We start from the raw sequence: 19,968 nt of genomic DNA on the forward strand, positions 1-19,968 counted from the left end.
AAACTTATTTTGGTGAAATATTTTGCTTAAAGATCGCACGTAATATCTGTCGTTAAAAATAAACGCCACTTTGCCATGTTGTTATCTAATGCAATGCCATTCAGATATTTTGAAGTGTGCTTTAATTGTGGAAATGCTTTTGCTGTCACTGTATGTGCATTTTGGGCCTTCTTTAGAAGCATATATTTCAGTGGCTTTTAAATTTGGGGTTTCTCTTTCTAGTCACAGACCACGCTGAAGGGTTGTCGCAGTGCACGTCCAGTGAGAGTGGAAGCGGTCGGAGCTCCATCACTGTCCAGCATCATTCTGCTATAGTCATGAAGAGCTTCACCAGCGATGCACGCTCGTATCTCTCCTCTCCAACACCCTTACCATCTCCACCCAAAGTCACTTCCTCCATCCTCTATCACACAGAGCAGGAGCTGCAACCTCAAACCAACAAGTTCATCACAGCGGTGAGTGTTGGCGCAGCAAGATGCATGCTGTTACTTTTTGAAACGATCAAAATGAGTATTTCCCCCTGGCATTAATGTTTATGTCTGAATAGTATCTGGATATTCGTATGTATTTACACCTTGCAGTCAAATGATGTGGATTTCCCATCTCACTTTCCTGCTCAACATGGAAATGCTATTTGCATATTGTATCAAAGTAAGGATGTCAAAAGTACCGGTACTTCGATGCCAAGTCGATGGTAAAATAAAAAAAAATACTAGACCTGTGCACTGACCATCAGACAGCTTCTTTTAATGTGGTCTGTGAGCGCTTGTACGCGCCTAAACAGTACCTGTGAAAATACCCGTCTTGTGTATAACACTGGAGTTTTAACTACAAACATGGCTGAAATACACCGGGACACCAATTAATTGGTAAAATCTATGCCGATAATTGCCAATAACCAATAGTTCCAAAAAGCAACTATAATTACACTCACCTAAAGGATTATTAGGAACACCTGTTCAATTTCTCATTAATGCAATTATCTAATCAACCAATCACATGGCAGTTGCTTCAATGCATTTAGGGGTGTGGTCCTGGTCAAGACAATCTCCTGAACTCCAAACTGAATGTCAGAATGGGAAAGAAAGGTGATTTAAGCAATTTTGAGCGTGGCATGGTTGTTGGTGCCAGACGGGCCGGTCTGAGTATTTCACAATCTGCTCAGTTACTGGGATTTTCACGCACAACCATTTCTAGGGTTTACAAAGAATGGTGTGAAAAGGGAAAAACATCCAGTATGCGGCAGTCCTGTGGGCGAAAATGCCTTGTTGATGCTAGAGGTCAGAGGAGAATGGGCCGACTGATTCAAGCTGATAGAAGAGCAACTTTGCCTGAAATAACCACTCGTTACAACCGAGGTATGCAGCAAAGCATTTGTGAAGCCACAACACGCACAACCTTGAGGCGGATGGGCTACAACAGCAGAAGACCCCACCGGGTATCACTCATCTCCACTACAAATAGGAAAAAGAGGCTACAATTTGCAAGAGCTCACCAAAATTGGACAGTTGAAGACTGGAAAAATGTTGCCTGGTCTGATGAGTCTCGATTTCTGTTGAGACATTCAGATGGTAGAGTCAGAATTTGGCATAAACAGAATGAGAACATGGATCCATCATGCCTTGTTACCACTGTGCAGGCTGGTGGTGGTGGTGTAATGGTGTGGGGGATGTTTTCTTGGCACACTTTAGGCCCCTTAGTGCCAATTGGGCATCGTTTAAATGCCACGGCCTACCTGAGCATTGTTTCTGACCATGTCCATCCCTTTATGGCCACCATGTACCCATCCTCTGATGGCTACTTCCAGCAGGATAATGCACCATGTCACAAAGCTCGAATCATTTCAAATTGGTTTCTTGAACATGACAATGAGTTCACTGAACTAAAATGGCCCCCACAGTCACCAGATCTCAACCCAATAGAGCATCTTTGGGATATGGTGGAACGGGAGCTTCGTGCCCTGGATGTGCATCCCACAAATCTCCATCAACTGCAAGATGCTATCCTATCAATATGGGCCAACATTTCTAAAGAATGCTTTCAGCACCTTGTTGAATCAATGCCACGTAGAATTAAGGCAGTTCTGAAGGCGAAAGGGGGTCAAACACAGTATTAGTATGTGTTCCTAATAATCCTTTAGGTGAGTGTGTATATATATATATATTGGTTTTCCTCCAATTGAAAATGTATCATTTTAACATTTCATTTAGCAAACTTTTAAAACTTTGATGTATAATTAAAATGGTTTTCATCACTTTGACAGTTAAATAAGGCGTCTTTCTCTACTTTACAAATATTTCCACAGTAGAGGATGCTAAATAGTGATTAAAAAACAGATCAGGAAAGAGACGAGAGATTCCAAGTGTGTTGCAATGGAATAATTCACAGTTCATTAAATCTAACTGTAGTTTAATCTCATATGTTGCTGTGTTTCACCAGAGCAAGAGTGCTCGGTTAGTTCCATTAGGCCTCTCCACGCTGGTGTGAATCAGAGGGTTTAGATCAGTAAGTAACGAGTGTGACATCACTGGTGTGATTCTCCTGTTCTCTGTTAATGCATGAGAATGGACCTTTGCGTGCTGGGTTTAATGGGTCAACAGGTGTGATGCTTCCGCTTGTGTGGGTTTTCTGATTTCCTGTATGTTCTTCTATATTCTGATATTCTGGTTCATTGCATCTCAGGCAAAAAGTCGATGTTTGCACAAATAGTATCTGGGTCTACGGCATTTACAGCAGAGAAGCGATGAAGTCATTCATTTATATTGAGAGATGACGATTTACTGCAACTCTGAGAACCCCGTGTGAACACCCCTTACTAAAGAACGATCTATTAGCAGCGCATCAGTGGTTTAAAATAACTCGCTTTCTTTTCTTTTTTCAAAGCTGTGAACGCACTGAGATGTTGAGATGCCACAACCGCAGCTGCTGGACTGTGAATGCAGGAGGTCACGAATCGCGTTTGGACGGGTCGTGCTCTTGAGCACTAATACAGAGGCATTTCACAGACGGATGTTTGTCCAGTTAAATAAAAAGAAAGTCGTTATTTCACGTGTATGTTGTAAATATGAATTCTCATTGCTAAGCAGTACTAAACTTCCTCACCAGTGCTGGTACGTTATGGACTGTGCAACTTCACAACAAAGACTTTGGATGAACTGCAAGAAATCAACAATTAGTTTTTCACAGTATTGTTGATTTGTACAAATTGTCTTTAAATAGTTTAATAATATGAATACTGGCACTACTAATAAAATCCTTTAAGGATTCAGTTTTTATTAAGGACTGAGTTTATCTTTTTACTTTGAAAATAAATAAATAAATAAATAAAACTAAAAATGAAACTGCATTGAATTGTCATTATTAAGATGGTTCCTCTTTATATAATGGGGCTTTTCAACTGCACGGTACGGCTCAACTCGGCTCGCTTTTTGGGGGTTTCCCACTGTGGAGAGGACCTGGTACTTTTTTTAGTACCACCTTGTGGCACTTTCCCACGGCACGTTGCGTTTCGACTCGACTCGCTTTACTTTTCTGAGCTTGCATGTCCACTGCAGTTTTGTGCCGCCTCAATGTGGGCGGGATTATAGGATGATCGTCGTAGTTGTGCCGCCTCTACTGCCGTGACATCATCTTAAACACGACACAAACATTACTGACCTTAAACAATAACACGAGCGCTAGCTGTTAGCTACTAGCGCATTGTTCTGCATAAGTTAAGTTGGTCTGGTTGTTTTAGAAGCTTCCAGTAGCTGCTCAACTAAATAAAGTGAAGCTTACAAGCAGAGTATCGAGTTAACAACAACCAGCGCACTCTCCCTCCCATTGCTCGCCGGTTTAGATGGTGTCCATTTAGCCGAACCACTTCCACTTTTCCTTGCTGGTTCTGTAGTCACTGAAGTTTGTTTACTTTTCCCGACACTGTTGGTAGGTCCGGTGGAAGCCGTGTGCGGCCAACGGCTGAGACGCTTCCTGAGAGACTTTTTCCTTTCGCTCATCGCTAACGAGTGGACCGTCTGCACCTCGTTTATTGACCATGGCGTGGTTTTGCACACAGCCATTTCTTTTTCACAATTCGAAAGGCACGTGAACAAACAATTCTGTTATCGCTGTTGCTAACTTTAAAGTAGTTTACTTTAATAGCAGGTTGACGTCCCGTGTGGCACTGATAGTGATGATTCTCCCCGACCAATCAGTGATCTGCAGGGTTTTGACGTCACATTTAGTATCGGCTCGGCTCGCTTGGAACCTCGACCGAGGTGGTACTAAAAAATGCACCAGTTACCAGGTACTATCCACAGTGAAAAACCCTCAAAAAGCGAGCAGAGTCGAGTCGAGTTGTACCATACAGTGGAAAAGCCCCTTATGTCGAGGTTCCAAGTGAGCCGAGCCGATACTAAATGTGACGTCAAAACCCTCCAGATCACTGATTGGTCAGAGAGAATCGTAACTACCAGCGTCACTGGATTTTCCACACGCAATGTCAACCCGCTAGTTTTAAAGTTAGCAACAGTGATAACAGTATCATTTGTAAAAAGAAATGGCTGTGCGCAAACCACGCCGTGGTCAATAAACGAGGTGCAGACGGTCCACTCGTTAGCGATGAGCGAAAGGAAAAAGTCTCTCAGGAACCATGTCTCAGCCGTTAGCCGCACACGGCTTCCACCGGACCTACCAACAGTGTAGGGAAAAGTAAACAAAACATAAGTGACGACAGAACCACCAAGGAAAAGTGGAAGTGGTTCGGCTAAATGGACGCTATCTAAACCGGCGGGCAATGGGAGGGAGAGTGCGCTGGACTCGGCCACGATGGAGGATGGTACGTTGTGTTACATTAACTCGATACTCTGCTTGAAAGCTTCACTTTATTTAGTTGACCAGCTACTGGAAGCTTCTAAAACAACTGGGCCAATTTAACTGTTACACTTGTGTAAAATCACCATGCAACAACTGCGTTATGCAGCACAATGAGCTAACAGCTAACAGCTAGCGCTCGTGTTATTGTTTATTGTTTTGTGTCGTGTTTAAGATGATGTCACGGCAGTAGAGGCGGCGCAACTATGACGATCAGCCTATAATCACACCCACTTTTAGGCGGCACTAAGCTGCAGTGGACATGCAAGCTCAGAAATGTAAAGCGACTCGAGTCGAACCGTAACGTGTCGTGGAAAAGTGCCATTAGATGTTAATCTTAATGATTGTAATTTAAAGGTAACAAAGAAATTTGTACTTTTGAAAGCTTTATTTTACAGTAATTCAGTGCAATGCATCAAAGTACAAAATTACAGAAATGTGACCGTATATGTCTTCACTGTTAATGTAAACGATCAGCAAAATATAACAAATATAGTTGTTTGCAACATTTATTGAGGATCAAGCACCACAATCCATTTAGCATATAAAAGGTGTACTTGTATTTATTGTATTATATTGCTAACTATTCACACTATTAAAACCAATTCATTAACATTTACCATAGTTACATACATTTTCATGTTTCTCACTGTTATAGCGGCACTTTTCTTCCAAATGGCATCAAACTTGGCATACTTCCTCAAGATCATGTTTTACATGCCTACACCAACTTTTGTGAAAATCGCCCATTTCGTTCAAGATTTATTTCATTTTATATAAACATATGCCACGCTCAGAACAGTTCATTGGCCTGAGGTGGCCATTTTGAAAATAAACGTCAACATGTTTTTGATCATTGTTGACAATGACACTCAAGAGAATCTTCCTGCTGCTTTTATTCTGATCGTGGAAAAATCCAAATTTCACAATATTAGGTTTAAAAAAATTTAATACAAAATAATCCAATATGGCGGTTTTTAATATGGGATATGTTGAATCTTATGAGCCAAGAAATCTGTGACGAGGAGGAGGGTGTGGCTGGCGCTGAATCAGCTGATCAGCAGGAGAACGAGATAAAGGGGGGTTGGAGGCGCCATTTCGAGAGAGACACACGTAAGCGGATTCAGGTATGGCTGTGACATGGCATAAGAGGATTCAGGCATGGTTGTGACATGGCATGGATTCGATTCAGGCATGGCTGTGACATGGCATGGAGCCGACAGAGCTGATCAGCATTAGAACGAGATAAAGGGGAGCCAGAGGCGCCAGTTCGAGAGAGAGAGATAGAGACGCACATGTCTGTGTTCATTTATGTTTTATGTTATTTTAAGTTCACTTATATCATTAAACCTTTATGTTGACTGTTCAGCCGGTTCCCACCTCCTCCTTTCCCATCCTTATACTGTTACATTGGTGCCAAAACCCGGAAGGTCCTCGCCACTGCCATCTGCCAGGGGAGCAGCCACGATTGTCTGCCTGGGGACGGAAGGGTCGCTGCTGTCTGCTGAGAGCCGGAAGAACTGCTGCCGACCACCGAAGATGGGGATGATGTTTTCCATTCACCAGGGGCCGGAGGACACGCTGCCATCCGCCGGGGCAGGAGCGAGCTGGCGAGCAAGTTCTTCTCTCTCTCTCTCTCTGTGATGTCTCCGCTTGCCCTTTCCCTCTCCCCACGCCAACCCTTGTTTCTCCCCAAGGTTAACAGGAGGCGGGGTGGACCACAGGCTGACAGAACGACCGGAAGGGCAGCGTCTCCGGAGGAGTGTGACGAGGAGGAGGGCGTGGCCAGCCTTGATGGTGCATGGCCGGCGCTGCATCAGCTGATAAGCGGCTAATAAGCGGAAGAGCGAGATAAAGGGGAGCCAGAGGTGCCAGTTTGAGAGAGAGAGACGCACGTATCTGTGTTCATTTATGTTTTATGTAGTTTTAAGTTCACTTATATCATTAAAACTTTATGATGACTGTTCAGCCGGTTCCCGCCTCCTCCCTGCCCGTCCATGAATTGTTACATATATACAGTATATATAAATCTATATATATATATTAGTCATTATATTTGAAATTCAGATAACATTTTTCAATTGTACCATTTACGGTTTGGAGTAACAAGGTTTGGTTTTAACAGTAATCATGACAAACATTCTAGATTAATTCTATCGTTCTAGCGATATGTACAGTCACTAAAATAAACTTCTTATAGATATTCCTGGAATAGAGCTTGACTATTTTCTGTCCCAAGTTTTCGGATAAGGTTAGTTGTTTTCAAGCATCTACAAGTTACTTCTTCTTTCTTACTTCTTTAATTCTACGAATGCGTGTTACTTAACCTCCTGTGAACGCCTGAACAGAGGAGAAACAATGTTTTGAAAAACCACAGAGAACCAAAGACTGCACACACACGTAAACATCAGAGATTCCATGCATGAGATCATAAAGTCACGGCTTCTTGCTGCGCTTCTCTTTGAGAATCCAGAATATCAGAACCGCAGCGATGATGATGTCCATTAGAGTCACACACAACACCAGAACTTCCATCTGCACATCCAAACACAAACTTCAATAAGAAGCTCACTTAAAGGGGTAGTGCACCCAAAAATGGTGTGACCTTGACCTTGACATGTTTGTGACTAGGTCTGTATTCGGTTCCAGTAACTTTTAACTTAAATGCTCAAATAATAAATCAAATACAAAAATGTTGCTGGATAGAATTAAAGATATATTACACGGGGTTACCACGCATCCTGGAAAACCTGGAATTTTGCCAGGAAAATGAGAAATATACGATTTGTCCTGAACAATAATGTACGGCCCGATGATTCCCGCTATGTGAAAACAACGATGAAATCAATGAATCCAGTCATAAAAAGTGCATTAGCTGTTATATGCAGAATGTCTTGGAATTTGACATATTTGGAGATAAAATGAATGTTTTAATGCTCAATTAATGATATTAAAATCTCAGATGTCAGAGTGTGATTGAACCACAACAGACTGTGATTGAATTAGATAAACAAATAATCTGCATGTGCTTCAAAATCAGTGTGTGAAGCTGAAGTGTGAGTGTGTGTGTGTGTGTGTGTGTGTGTGTGTGTGTGCGCTGTATGTGAGTGTGTGTGTGTGTTGTGTTTGTGTGAGAGTGTGTGTGTGTGTGTGTGTGAGTGTGTGTGTGTGTGTGTGTGTGTGTGTGTGCGCTGTATGTGAGTGTGTGTGTGTGTTGTGTTTGTGTGAGAGTGTGTGTGTGAGTGTGAGTTGTTGTGTTTGTGTGAGAGTGTGTGAGTGTGAGTGTGTGTGTGAGTGTGTGTATGAGTGTGAGTGTGTGTTGTTGTATGTGTGTGCTGCGTGTGTGTGTGCGTGCGTGCGTGCGTGTGTATGAGTGTGTGTGTGTGTGTATGTGTGTGTGTGTGTGTGTGCTGCATGTGTGTGTGTGTGTGTGTGAGTGTGTGTGCATGTATGAGTGTGTGTGTGTGTGTATTGTTGAGTGTGTATGAGTGTGTGTGTGTGTGTGTATTGTTGAGTGTGTATGAGTGTGTGTGTGTGTGTATGTGTGTGCTGCATGTGTGTGTGTATTGTTGAGTGTGTATGAGTGTGTGTGTGTGTGTGTGTGTGTGTGTGTGCTGCATGTGTGTGTGTGTGTGTGCTGCATGTGTGTGTGTGTGTGAGATGACAGCATGCAGCAAATAAAGAATATTTATTATTTTAATTAAATCACAGCTTTTTCGGGTTTAATAATCACACTGGGACACTTGGCAAGCTGCTTATCCGGAGGTGCGAAACTACTGTCAAAAACACGTCAAAATAAAAGCGTGTGTGTGTGTGTGTGTGTGTGTGTATCAATGTGTGTGTGTGTGTGTGTGTATCAGTGCGCGTGTGTGTGTGTGTGCATGCGCGTGCACGCAGAAACGTCAAAATAAAAGCTCAATATAAATTGAGACATTAAATGGGGAAAAAAGATAAAGTATAAATTAAATTATATAAATTATATAAAAATAATAATACAATGATGTATTAAATCAATATCTCACATCTGAAATGTTCTGTTGTTTCAGATTGTGGCGTGAGTATTTTTTAGAAAATTATTATTTATAAAAAATAATGCAATATAATGTTAAAACAAATTTAATTAGTTATAATAATTATATCTTGATTTGTTTAAATATTTAATTAATAAAATGAATATGATTAGACACCATTTTGATGATTACATTTAATTAAACTGTCAATTAAATGATAATAAAAATAAAATAAAAAATACTCTCCAGTAACTACAATTTGAATAAACTCTGTTTGTTTTTGCTTAAATATTACTGATTGCAATGTTTTGTGTTTTATTATTTCAAATATATATATTTATTTAAATCCAACAACATTTTTGAATTTGATTGAAATAAATGAAAGAATAAATGTGAATCAGAATCATGTTTATAAATAATCATTTTTATATTGTCACGTGTTATTGCGTAATGACCTTGTATTGGATTGTCCGTTGAACCTGGCGGAGGTCGACACTGAGGAGTATCGCTCCGATCACAGACACAACCAAACATCCGATGTTGGCAACATAACAAGTCTGAAAAACCAAGAAAATAAACCAGAAATCTGATGGTTGTCAGTTTGAATTAAAAATGTATTTCAGAATGTACAAACACAAACCTGTAGCAGTCCCGGGTGCTTGTACAGAAGATTAAACAAGATTCCAGTGAAAACAAACTGGAAGAAGAAAAAGTAAATCATTTTTAGGACATTTGAACCATCATGATTGATGAATAATTGGATATATTCTGTAGCATTCGTAAAATAAGTCTCTGCAAATAAAATGTACCTTTTAAATACATTTCAATGCAACACACCAATTAGTGATTGAAACAAAAGTGCAAAGTCCCGTGACGCTCACCAGTATTCCGGTAATGATGGGCACTCGGAGTAATGTTAGGAGGAAATTATTTATGTCGAATGACGCGGCAAACATGACCCCTATTCCCAAACTCAGGATTCCACTGGACGTCTGGACAGCCTAAAGCAAAACAGCAATAGTTAGAGAATCAAGTAAACTCATCTCAGCTTTCCTTTATGTTGGCTTGAGGATGTGAACATGATGTTATTGTTCTTAATCCTGTCTGTAACTCAAGACCATCATGTCTGGCTGTCATTAGAGCTTTCATGGGATCGTTCATCCAATCCAGCTCTGTAGGTCCATACAATGCAAGTGAATGGTGACCAGAACTTTGAAAGCACATAAAGGAAGTGTAAAAGTAATCTATACAACTCTAGTGATTACATCCAAGTCTTCAGAAGTGATTTGATAGTTTGATTGTAGAGAAACAGATAAATATTTATGTCCTTTTTTACTGAAAATCTCCACCTGTTACCAGCCCTGACCAGTAGATGGCGATATGCATGATGAACGCAAAAGCTGTCTGTCTGTATGTCTGTCTTTTTATCTGTCTATCTATCTATCTGTCTGTCTATATATCTATCTGTCTGTCTGACTTTTTGTCTGTCCGTCTATCTATCTGTCTGTCTGTCTATCTATCTATCTATCTATCTATCTATCTATCTGTCTGTCTGTCTGTCTGTCTATCTATCTGTCTGTCTATCTATCTGTCTGTCTATCTGTCTGTCTATCTGTCTGTCTGTCTATCTATCTATCTATCTCTGTCTCTATCTATCTATCTGTCTATCTATCTCTGTCTGTCTATCTATCTATCTATCTGTCTGTCTGTCCGTCTATCTATCTATCTGTCTATCTGTCTATCTATCTCTGTCTGTCTATCTATCTGTCTGTCTATCTGTCTGTCTGTCTGTCTGTCTGTCTATCTATCTGTCTGACTTTTTGTCTGTCCGTCTATCTATCTGTCTGTCTGTCTGTCTGTCTGTCCGTCTGTCTATCTATCTGTCTGTCTGTCTGTCTGTCTGTCTGTCTATCTATCTATCTATCTCTGTCTCTATCTATCTATCTGTCTATCTATCTCTGTCTGTCTATCTATCTATATATCTGTCTGTCTGTCCGTCTATCTATCTATCTGTCTATCTGTCTATCTATCTCTGTCTGTCTATCTATCTGTCTGTCTATCTGTCTGTCTGTCTGTCTGTCTGTCTATCTATCTGTCTGACTTTTTGTCTGTCCGTCTATCTATCTATCTGTCTGTCTGTCTGTCTGTCTGTCTGTCCGTCTATCTATCTATCTGTCTGTCTGTCTGTCTGTCTGTCTGTCCGTCTATCTATCTATCTATCTGTCTGTCTGTCTGACTTTTTGTCTGTCCGTCTATCTATCTGTCTGTCTGTCTGTCTGTCTATCTATCTATCTATCTATCTATCTCTGTCTCTATCTATCTATCTATCTGTCTATCTATCTCTGTCTGTCTATCTATCTGTCTGTCTATCTGTCTGTCTGTCTATCTATCTGTCTATCTATCTGTCTATCTATCTATCTATCTATCTATCTATCTATCTATCTATCTATCTGTCTGTCTGTGCATCGATCTATAAATCTGTCTGTCTGTCTGTCCATCCGTCTGTCTTATCTATCTGTCTGTCTGTCTGTGTATCTATCTATCTATCTATCTATCTATCTGTCTGTCTGTCTGTCTGTCTGTCTGTCTGTCTATCTATCTATCTGTCTGTCAGTCTGTCTGTTTGTTTCTCTGTCTGTATCTATCTATCTATCTATCTAGCTGTCTTTCTGTCTGTATGTCTGTCTGTCTGTATGTTTGACTTTTTGTCTGTCCATCCATCTATCTGTCTGTCTGTCTTTCTGTCTGTCTGTCTGTCCATCTATCTATCTATCTAACTAGCTGTCTGTCTGTCTGTGTATCGATCTATAAATCTGTCTGTCTGTCTGTCTGTTTTGTCCGTCCGTCCGTCTGTCTGTCTTATCTATCTGTCTGTCTGTCTGTTTGTCTGTTTGTCTGGCTGCCTGACAACAGTTTAGAACACCTTAGCAACCTTCTTAGAAACACCTTTGCAAGCATCGAATGCGCAACAGCGTCCACATCAGTTGAGTCTCTATCAAGCCAACAATCAAAGTTTATCTTGAGAAACTTCTTGAATGAAACTGAAAGACTTCTCTGTCAGGAGTCTGATATACAGTGAGTTCTTACAGCGCAGGTCGCCGGTCCTTTCTTCAGAAAGCTGTGAAGTGGTGGCACAACACCGGGCAGAGGTTCGCTGGCACGGTAATATTTGATCAATGGACTGACATCCGCATGTCTGCCACCCGCAGAGTCCTCGTGATGCTGAATGTCCATCGCAATGTCGGCACTGGCCATCTTCACGTGTTACTCGTCAATTATAAATGATTTCCTGAACATAAACAGACAAACACAAACCAACAAATACAACAAATGAAAAATAAAAGTCAAGTGATATTGTATCGTCAGCATTGTGCCCTGAACATCAGACAGACTGTACTGTATGTCCTCCGTGTTTATTTCATTATTTTACCTCAATTTAATATTTGCATAGACAAATGACTTTATATTAGTTATTCATGTCTTTAATAAATGTTCGGTAAAACTTTACATATTATAAACAAATAATGAACCATATATTTAAACATTTATTCATCATCAACATAATTAATGTTAGTTAATAAAGACACAAATGTTCATTGTTTGTTCGTAATGCATTCACTAATGTTGACATGTGCAACTGTTGACTTTACAAATGTTGAAAGATGTCACAATTAAAATGAATTAAATGTTAATAAATGCGTAATAATTATAGTTCATGTTAACTACTAAGTGTTGCCAGATGTGGTAATAAAATATACTAAATATGCAAAAGCAATTACAGACATATTTATTTATTTCTATCAATTCTGTTTGTTTTTATGTATTATTTTACACCATATTAATGTCATAAACAGTCAAAGAGTCTTAATGCGTACTTTAATACAGTATATGTCATATTTCATATATTAAATATATATAAATAAGTGTCTTACCGAGCTGTCTGTCTGCCGTATTATACACAAATGAAGAACATCGTTTGTGAGTTCAGTGTGTGTGTGTGCGCGCATGTGTGTGGGTGTGTGTTGGGTGCCAGAAAACACACACACACTGAACTCACAAACGATGTTCTTCATTCACACACACTTGGACACATGCGCACACACACACACACTTGGACACATGCGCACACACACACTTGGACACACATGCGCACACACACTTGGGCTCACACACTTGGACACATATGCGCACACACACACACTTGGACACACATGCGCACACACACACACACACACACACACACTTGGACACACACTTGGACACACATGCACACACACACACACACACACACACACTTGGACACATGCGCACACACACACACACTTGGACACATATGCGCACACACACACACACACTTGGACACATATGCGCACACACACACACACACACACACACTTGGACACACATGCGCACACACACTTGGGCACACACACTTGGACACATATGCGCACACACACACACTTGGACACACATGCGCACACCCACACACACACACACACACACACACACACTTGGACACACATGCACACACACACACACACACACACACACACACACACTTGGACACACATGCGCACACACATGCACACACACACACACACTTGGACACACATGCGCACACACATGCACAAACACACACACACACACACACACTTGGACACATATGCGCACACACACACACACACACTTGGACACACATGCGCACACACACACACACACACTTGGACACATATGCGCACACACACACACACTTGGACACACATGCGCACACACATGCACACACACACACACACACACACACACACTTGGACACACATGCGCACACACACGGACACACATGCACACACACTCGCACACACACACACACACATGCACACACACACACACACATGCACACACACACACACACACACTCACACACTCGCGCACACACACACACACATGCGCACACACACACTCACACACTCGCGCACACACACATACACTCGCGCACACACACACACACTCACACACTCGCGCACACACTCACACACTCGCGCACACACTCGCGCACACACTCACACACACACACACTCGCGCACACACTCGCACACTCGCGCACACACTCACACACACACACACACACACTCACACACTCGCGCACACACTCACACACACACACACACTCAGATGTGGTTGGCCGAAAAATAGGAAGTCTGCTGTGAGAACTGTGATGATGTCAGCAGTTTGAGCTTCATTCCCAGATGCGCTTCTGTAATCAAACCAGTCCAGTGGCAGACCTCTACCCGTCTAACTCACACAACCTTTACACCAGCGGGTAAGACCTTATTTACTGCTTATAAACCTGCGACTCACTTCCACAGGAACACCCTGGCAGGGCAGAGGGTGCCCGTTTTGTTCTGGATGTCCTGAGTTCATTTAAAGTTCTTTAGATTATTTAATCTTACCTTTCCATTTCATATCTTATCAAGTGCACAATTGGCTCTTTTAAAGTCATCGGATATTTGATTCATGATTAATGGTATGTGTGGCACTGGTTGGTGCTGATTGTGGGTTTGGGTGGCACAGTTTTAAAAGGTTAGTTTCACTCTAACACCACATTGTATGATCTGAAAATTTGTATGATTCATTTATGATATATGACTTAATCCACTAGTTGCTCATGTTTGAATTATCTCACCCAAAAACTCTTTGTGGGCACCTTTACGCACCTTTAATGGTTATTTAAGTGTCCATTTTAGTCAGAAATGATCCCACGTGCCATCTAACGCATTAACATGAACTGCTTTTGAAGAATATATCAAGATTTCTCTTCTCGCCCGTGACAGACGGCGTCTTCTGGACAAATGCGCTACACCTTCAAGCCGGATGACTGTATGGTCATCACCATTCCTCTCGCCAGCATCAGGAATATGAACGACGGGCAGCTGATGCCCGAGAAGTTCACCTGCGTCTTCAAAGATGCGTACAAGGTGTTTCTCAAAGGACGACCGAAGGAACTCGGGGTACCAACAGCATTTCAAAGTCTAATGTTTTATAATAATGGTCTTAATACATTTTGTACCTTTATGGCGCGTTTTTACCCGTATAAAAACAGTCAATGCTGTCCATTTATGTCAGATATTACAATTTAATCAATTACATAATATCTGAACAGTTATGACCGTTACCTAAACAATCAAATATACATCAAATATAGAAGTAGCTGTAGATATTACAACTATAGAATTAAGACCCAATGAGCACTGTGATAGATTATTCAGATTGGCGTATTTTGTATGGCAAGCCGTTTTAACTTTTATTCATTTCCAGGATGTGAATTCTTGATATCAACAATTCAGTTGTCACTAGTTAAAATGATAGTTATTGATATCAGGAATTCGATATCTACTAGTAACAATGGCAATTTATGATATCAATAATTCCATCTTCACTAGTGACAATGTTAATTTCTGATATCATGAATATGGCAAGCCGTTTTAACTGTTATTTAGGGCTGTCAATCGATTAAAATTTTTAATCAAATTAATTACATGGTGTCCCGATTAATTAATCGCGATTAATCGCATATACAAATATTTGCTGAGATAGCCCCTCATATAACAATAATTCAATATTATACATATTTATATCAATATATAATTATACATAGTTATCTTTAAATATTTTAAAATTATATATAAAATAAAAAATATTCAGATAATTAAAATGCATTACATTCCTGTAGCAGAAGAGTTCATCATTAATAAGACAAAAAGCGGCTTTAAAATACAATATATTGTTTCATATTATTGATCATAAGTCAATCATTGGCAACATTTCACATCAATCCATTACACAAGTGAATTTATTAATCAGTTGGAGATTTATTATGATTTCTTTAAATTAATTCTTAAAAACTTTTACATCTAGAGCCAAGAAGTATATTAAAACAAACAACATCAAAAAGGAAAATAAATAAACAGTTTAAATAAAAATATCAAATTGTTTACATATTTCAAAACACTTTACAGCTTTCTTGTTACTCAAATTGGAAATTGTTCTTAGGTGTTGCTGAACCTCTGAATTATAAATTAAAACTAATGATTTATAACCACCATATTTACGTTTATGAATAAACTTTGCCAACAAAAGCAGAACATTAATCGAATAATATTCCTTATGGAGAGACATGTCATAGCTAAAATAAAACAAATAAAACATTTTCAAAACAAAGTTGAAAGCTGGGAATAATATGATCTCTAACAATCTTGCAGAAATCAGAGCAAAAACAAGTCGAGTCGGGACATCTCCAAAATAAAAATAAAATGTTTCCGCCCGCAGACGTCAAAATGTACAGAATATATCGACATCACAATTCAATCTCTCTACAAGAAAATAATTAGTGAGGTAGTACTTATAAATAAGTTTGAAGGAAATTTCTTTGATTTTAATTGTGATAAAATATTTATGGGGTAATTTCCGAATTTTGCACCATCTCAATCCAGCCACACAATGCGTCAGACGTACTTGTGTCGCGTCTCGGGTGTGTTGCATCATAAACATACAATGTTTAGGTCACTGTATCGAGTTAAATATAGTTTAATACTATAGTTTAAATGCATCTTGAGATCTCTTCGTGTGTTTTGAACGCAAGAACGCCTACTGAAGTGTTTCTTCACTGTATAAACTGTGTGTTGCTCATACAGCTGAAGTTTAACTTACTGCCCCCTGGAGTAAACAGGTGGTACTACAAGCTTGCATTACACAGGAATCTTCCTAATTATGGTCTGGGGGAAGTGCGATTAAATGCGTTAAAAAATTGTAACGCGTTATTTTTGTAAAATTAATCGCACTGAATTAACGCGTTAAATCGACAGCCCTACTTTTATTCATTTCCAGGATATGAATTCTTGATATCAACAATTCAATTGTCACTAGTTAAAATTATAGTTATTGATATCAGGAATTCGATATCTATTAATAACAATGGCAATTTTTGATATCAACAATTACATTTTTACTAGTAACAATGTTAATTTCTGATATCATGAATATGGCAAGCCGTTTTAACTTTTATTCATTTCCAGGATATGAATTTTTGATATCAATAATTCCATTTTCACTAGTGACAATGTTCATTTCTGATATCATGAATGTGATTGTTACTAGTAAGAAAGCCATTTTAGATATCTGAAATTATGTTGATATCATAAATACATTTTCAGATATCAAAAATTAACATTTTTACTAGTAGCAATTCAATTGTTAATATCTAGAATAGACATTTTTACTAGTAACCACGTAATTCTTGATATCAAATATAAAGATTTTTACTAGTACGAATTGTATTTCTGATATGTGAAATTGGAATTTCAACAAGTAAGAAATCAATTCTTGATATCAACAATTGATTTTGAATGGCAGCCTGTGGTGACATTTCACTAGTGAAAATACAATTACAGATATCAAGAATTATATTTTTTAGTAGTTGAAATACAATTCTTGATATCTAGAATGAGCATTTTAACTAGTAAAAATGTAATTGTTGATATCAAAAATTGCCATTGATACTAGTAGATATCGAATTCCTGATATCAATAACTATAATTTTAACTAGTGAAAACTGAATTGTTGTTATCAAGAATTCATATCCTGGAAATGAATAAAAGTTAAAACGGCTTGCCATATATTTTGATGCTATTTTGCAGCGTTTTGGAGTTTTTTGGTGGAGCTTTCTGAATGTTTATGATCTCAGAGTTGATTTAAACCCCAAATTAAGACTGAGACTGTGAATATGTGTCTCTGGTGGTCTCTACCGTGTCTGCAGACGCACTAAAGTTATCACTATATGGATGTTACATAATGCATATGAACGGAGGAATTCAACACATGTTATAGTATATACAGCGGGGTCCAAATGTACGAGACCACTCTTTTCTAATTTAATACACATTTTTGAAAGGAATATTCCAGGTTCGATCCAAGTTCAGCTCAGCTGACAGCATTTGTGGCACAATATTGATTGATTTCGACTCGTCGAATAAAGCACAAATGTGTGTTCCAGTGAGTCACTTCCAATGCAAGTCAATGGGGTTTCATCTGTAAACATTAAAATACTCACTGTTACAAAAGTACAGACACAAGACATAAACAATATGATTTTAGTGTCATAAAAATCATATTGTGGAAAGTTACAGCCAACATATACAATTCGACTTCGTTGCCATGACGACGCAACTTCATAAAGTGTAAACCGCATTAATAACGATGATTTAAACGACTTTACAGGTCAAATAAAACACTTTATTTGAGTTTTTAACAGTAGAATACATTTTTGTACAGTTATAAGTGCCCCATTTCTGCCTTTAATAAACTCTTTAAAAATAAACCCCATTGACTTGCATTGGAAGTGGCTCACTGGAACGCACATTTGAGCTTTTATTAACGAAACGGGACGAGTCGAAATAAAGCTTTATGGTAATCGACATTCAAAGTAATTATGCCACAAATGCCGTCGATTGAACTAATCTTGCATTATTCCCGAAATATTCCTTTAATTATAAATCATAATGAAAATGATGTCATCAGCTTTTGCTTTAATGGAAGCAGAGAAATCTGAGCATCTGTACAAAGGAGTAAATATGATCAAATTCTGATTTTGGACCCCAATGCACACACAGTTTTATAGTAAATATAATTAAATCCTTGTTTTTCAGGCAGCACAACTCAGCATTGGGATATTTGTGATTTGTGTCGGTGCTCTCATGGTTCAAGAATACGGTTCATCTCATTTAACGTTCACTTTACCCAGCGCCCTGGTAAGAGGATATGATGATTAATGCACATGTAATAGATCGAGCACATTTGATATCTTGTCTACATTCTCTGTACATCTCGGCTTAGACGTATATTTAAACAGAATATCTTTATATCAGTTCATTGTATTAATTGAACTATTTTCTTTGTAGTTTATTTTAAGTGGCATTCTGACATTTGCAGCCGGAAGTTCTCCATTCATGCCCGTGGTAGGTGTTCTGAGCGCTTGTTTTATCATGCTGGAAATACATTATTAAATGTAACGCTTTATCTTCATGTTCTTCTCCTAAAAGGTCAAGCTGTCCTTCATATTCAACATCATCAGCCTTTTCTGGGCCATTGCCGCTCTAGTTATCTGCCCGTTACTAGACAGAGAGCCACCATACAGGGTAATGTGTGATTCTTCACCCACTTGCCTTTATAGAAGCCGTGCAGTTGCACCTCTCATTCATTTTCTTTATTTTACAGAGAGAAGACTCATCAGTACGCAGTACAGTATGTCTCCAGAGATCTTTGTTTGCTTGTGGTCATGTAGCAAACACACACTGGTTTGTAGAAATGTCCCAATAATTCATTTATAGGAATGTGTTCCTCTTTCTCAGGAGCGCATGTTTATTGGACTGAAGGTGGTGGTCAGTATATTGTGTGTTTTTGAGTTGATTCTCGCTCTTATCCTGATCTTCTGGGAAAGTAAAGCCGTGTGCAAACCTCACTTCAACACTCTGGTAATGCTGATACTGATTAAAAAGAAAGATAACATGACAATATCCACTCTTAAAACGTATAAAGCTCATGTTTTATTTCAATACAGCCCTTGATCAGCATAAAGCAAGAAGTTTGATGGGACGGATCGGTTGCCAACATTGCTACACCTTGAGAAGACATGTCCCATAAATGACCCAATGTTTAAATTATTGCTTGTTTTATTCTACTTTAGACCTGTGGGGCAACTGGTAGTGTTGCGCAACAATGCCGAAGTCTTGGGTTTGATTCCTGGGAATGCATGTATTATATGCATGTATGTATTAATGCATGTATTAATGCATGTATTATATGCATGTATTAATGCATGTATTATATGCATGTATTAATGCATGTATTATATGTATGTATTATATGCATGTATTATATGTATGTATTATATGCATATATGAATGCATGTATTATATGTATGTATTATATGCATATATGAATGCATGTATTATATGTATGTATTATATGCATGTATTAATGCATGTATTATATGCATGTATGTATTAATGCATGTATTATATGCATGTATTAATGCATGTATTATATGCATGTATGT

General features: G+C 38.9%; 2 protein-coding genes across 3 annotated transcripts in view; both read left to right on the plus strand.

Annotated features, from left to right (window-relative positions):
• LOC127657849 (pleckstrin homology domain-containing family G member 4B-like) overlaps positions 1–3,306 on the plus strand; it is a 61,489-nt gene extending 58,183 nt beyond the window's left edge. Inside the window, 2 exon segments of the mRNA XM_052146793.1 lie at positions 223–455; positions 2,884–3,306. Of these exon segments, the coding sequence (XP_052002753.1) occupies positions 223–455; positions 2,884–2,889 (239 nt within the window). The 3' untranslated portion in view covers positions 2,890–3,306.
• Positions 3,307–13,999: 10,693 nt separating this feature from the next.
• On the plus strand, positions 14,000–19,674 carry LOC127657865 (membrane-spanning 4-domains subfamily A member 4A-like). Of its 2 annotated transcripts, XM_052146818.1 has the most exons (8): positions 14,012–14,178; positions 14,690–14,866; positions 18,560–18,661; positions 18,812–18,868; positions 18,953–19,048; positions 19,128–19,154; positions 19,262–19,384; positions 19,471–19,674. In XM_052146818.1, exons 2-8 carry the CDS (start codon positions 14,708–14,710, stop codon positions 19,498–19,500), a joined length of 594 nt encoding a protein of 197 aa, XP_052002778.1. In that variant the 5' UTR covers positions 14,012–14,178; positions 14,690–14,707; the 3' UTR covers positions 19,501–19,674. The 2 variants fall into 2 exon arrangements, with proteins under 2 accessions (XP_052002777.1, XP_052002778.1); XM_052146817.1 differs by having other exon boundaries at positions 14,000–14,178; positions 19,262–19,674.
• The last annotated feature ends 294 nt before the right edge of the window (positions 19,675–19,968 follow it).

This window comes from Xyrauchen texanus, chromosome 17 (assembly GCF_025860055.1).
Source record: "Xyrauchen texanus isolate HMW12.3.18 chromosome 17, RBS_HiC_50CHRs, whole genome shotgun sequence".
Lineage (NCBI taxonomy): Eukaryota > Metazoa > Chordata > Actinopteri > Cypriniformes > Catostomidae > Xyrauchen > Xyrauchen texanus.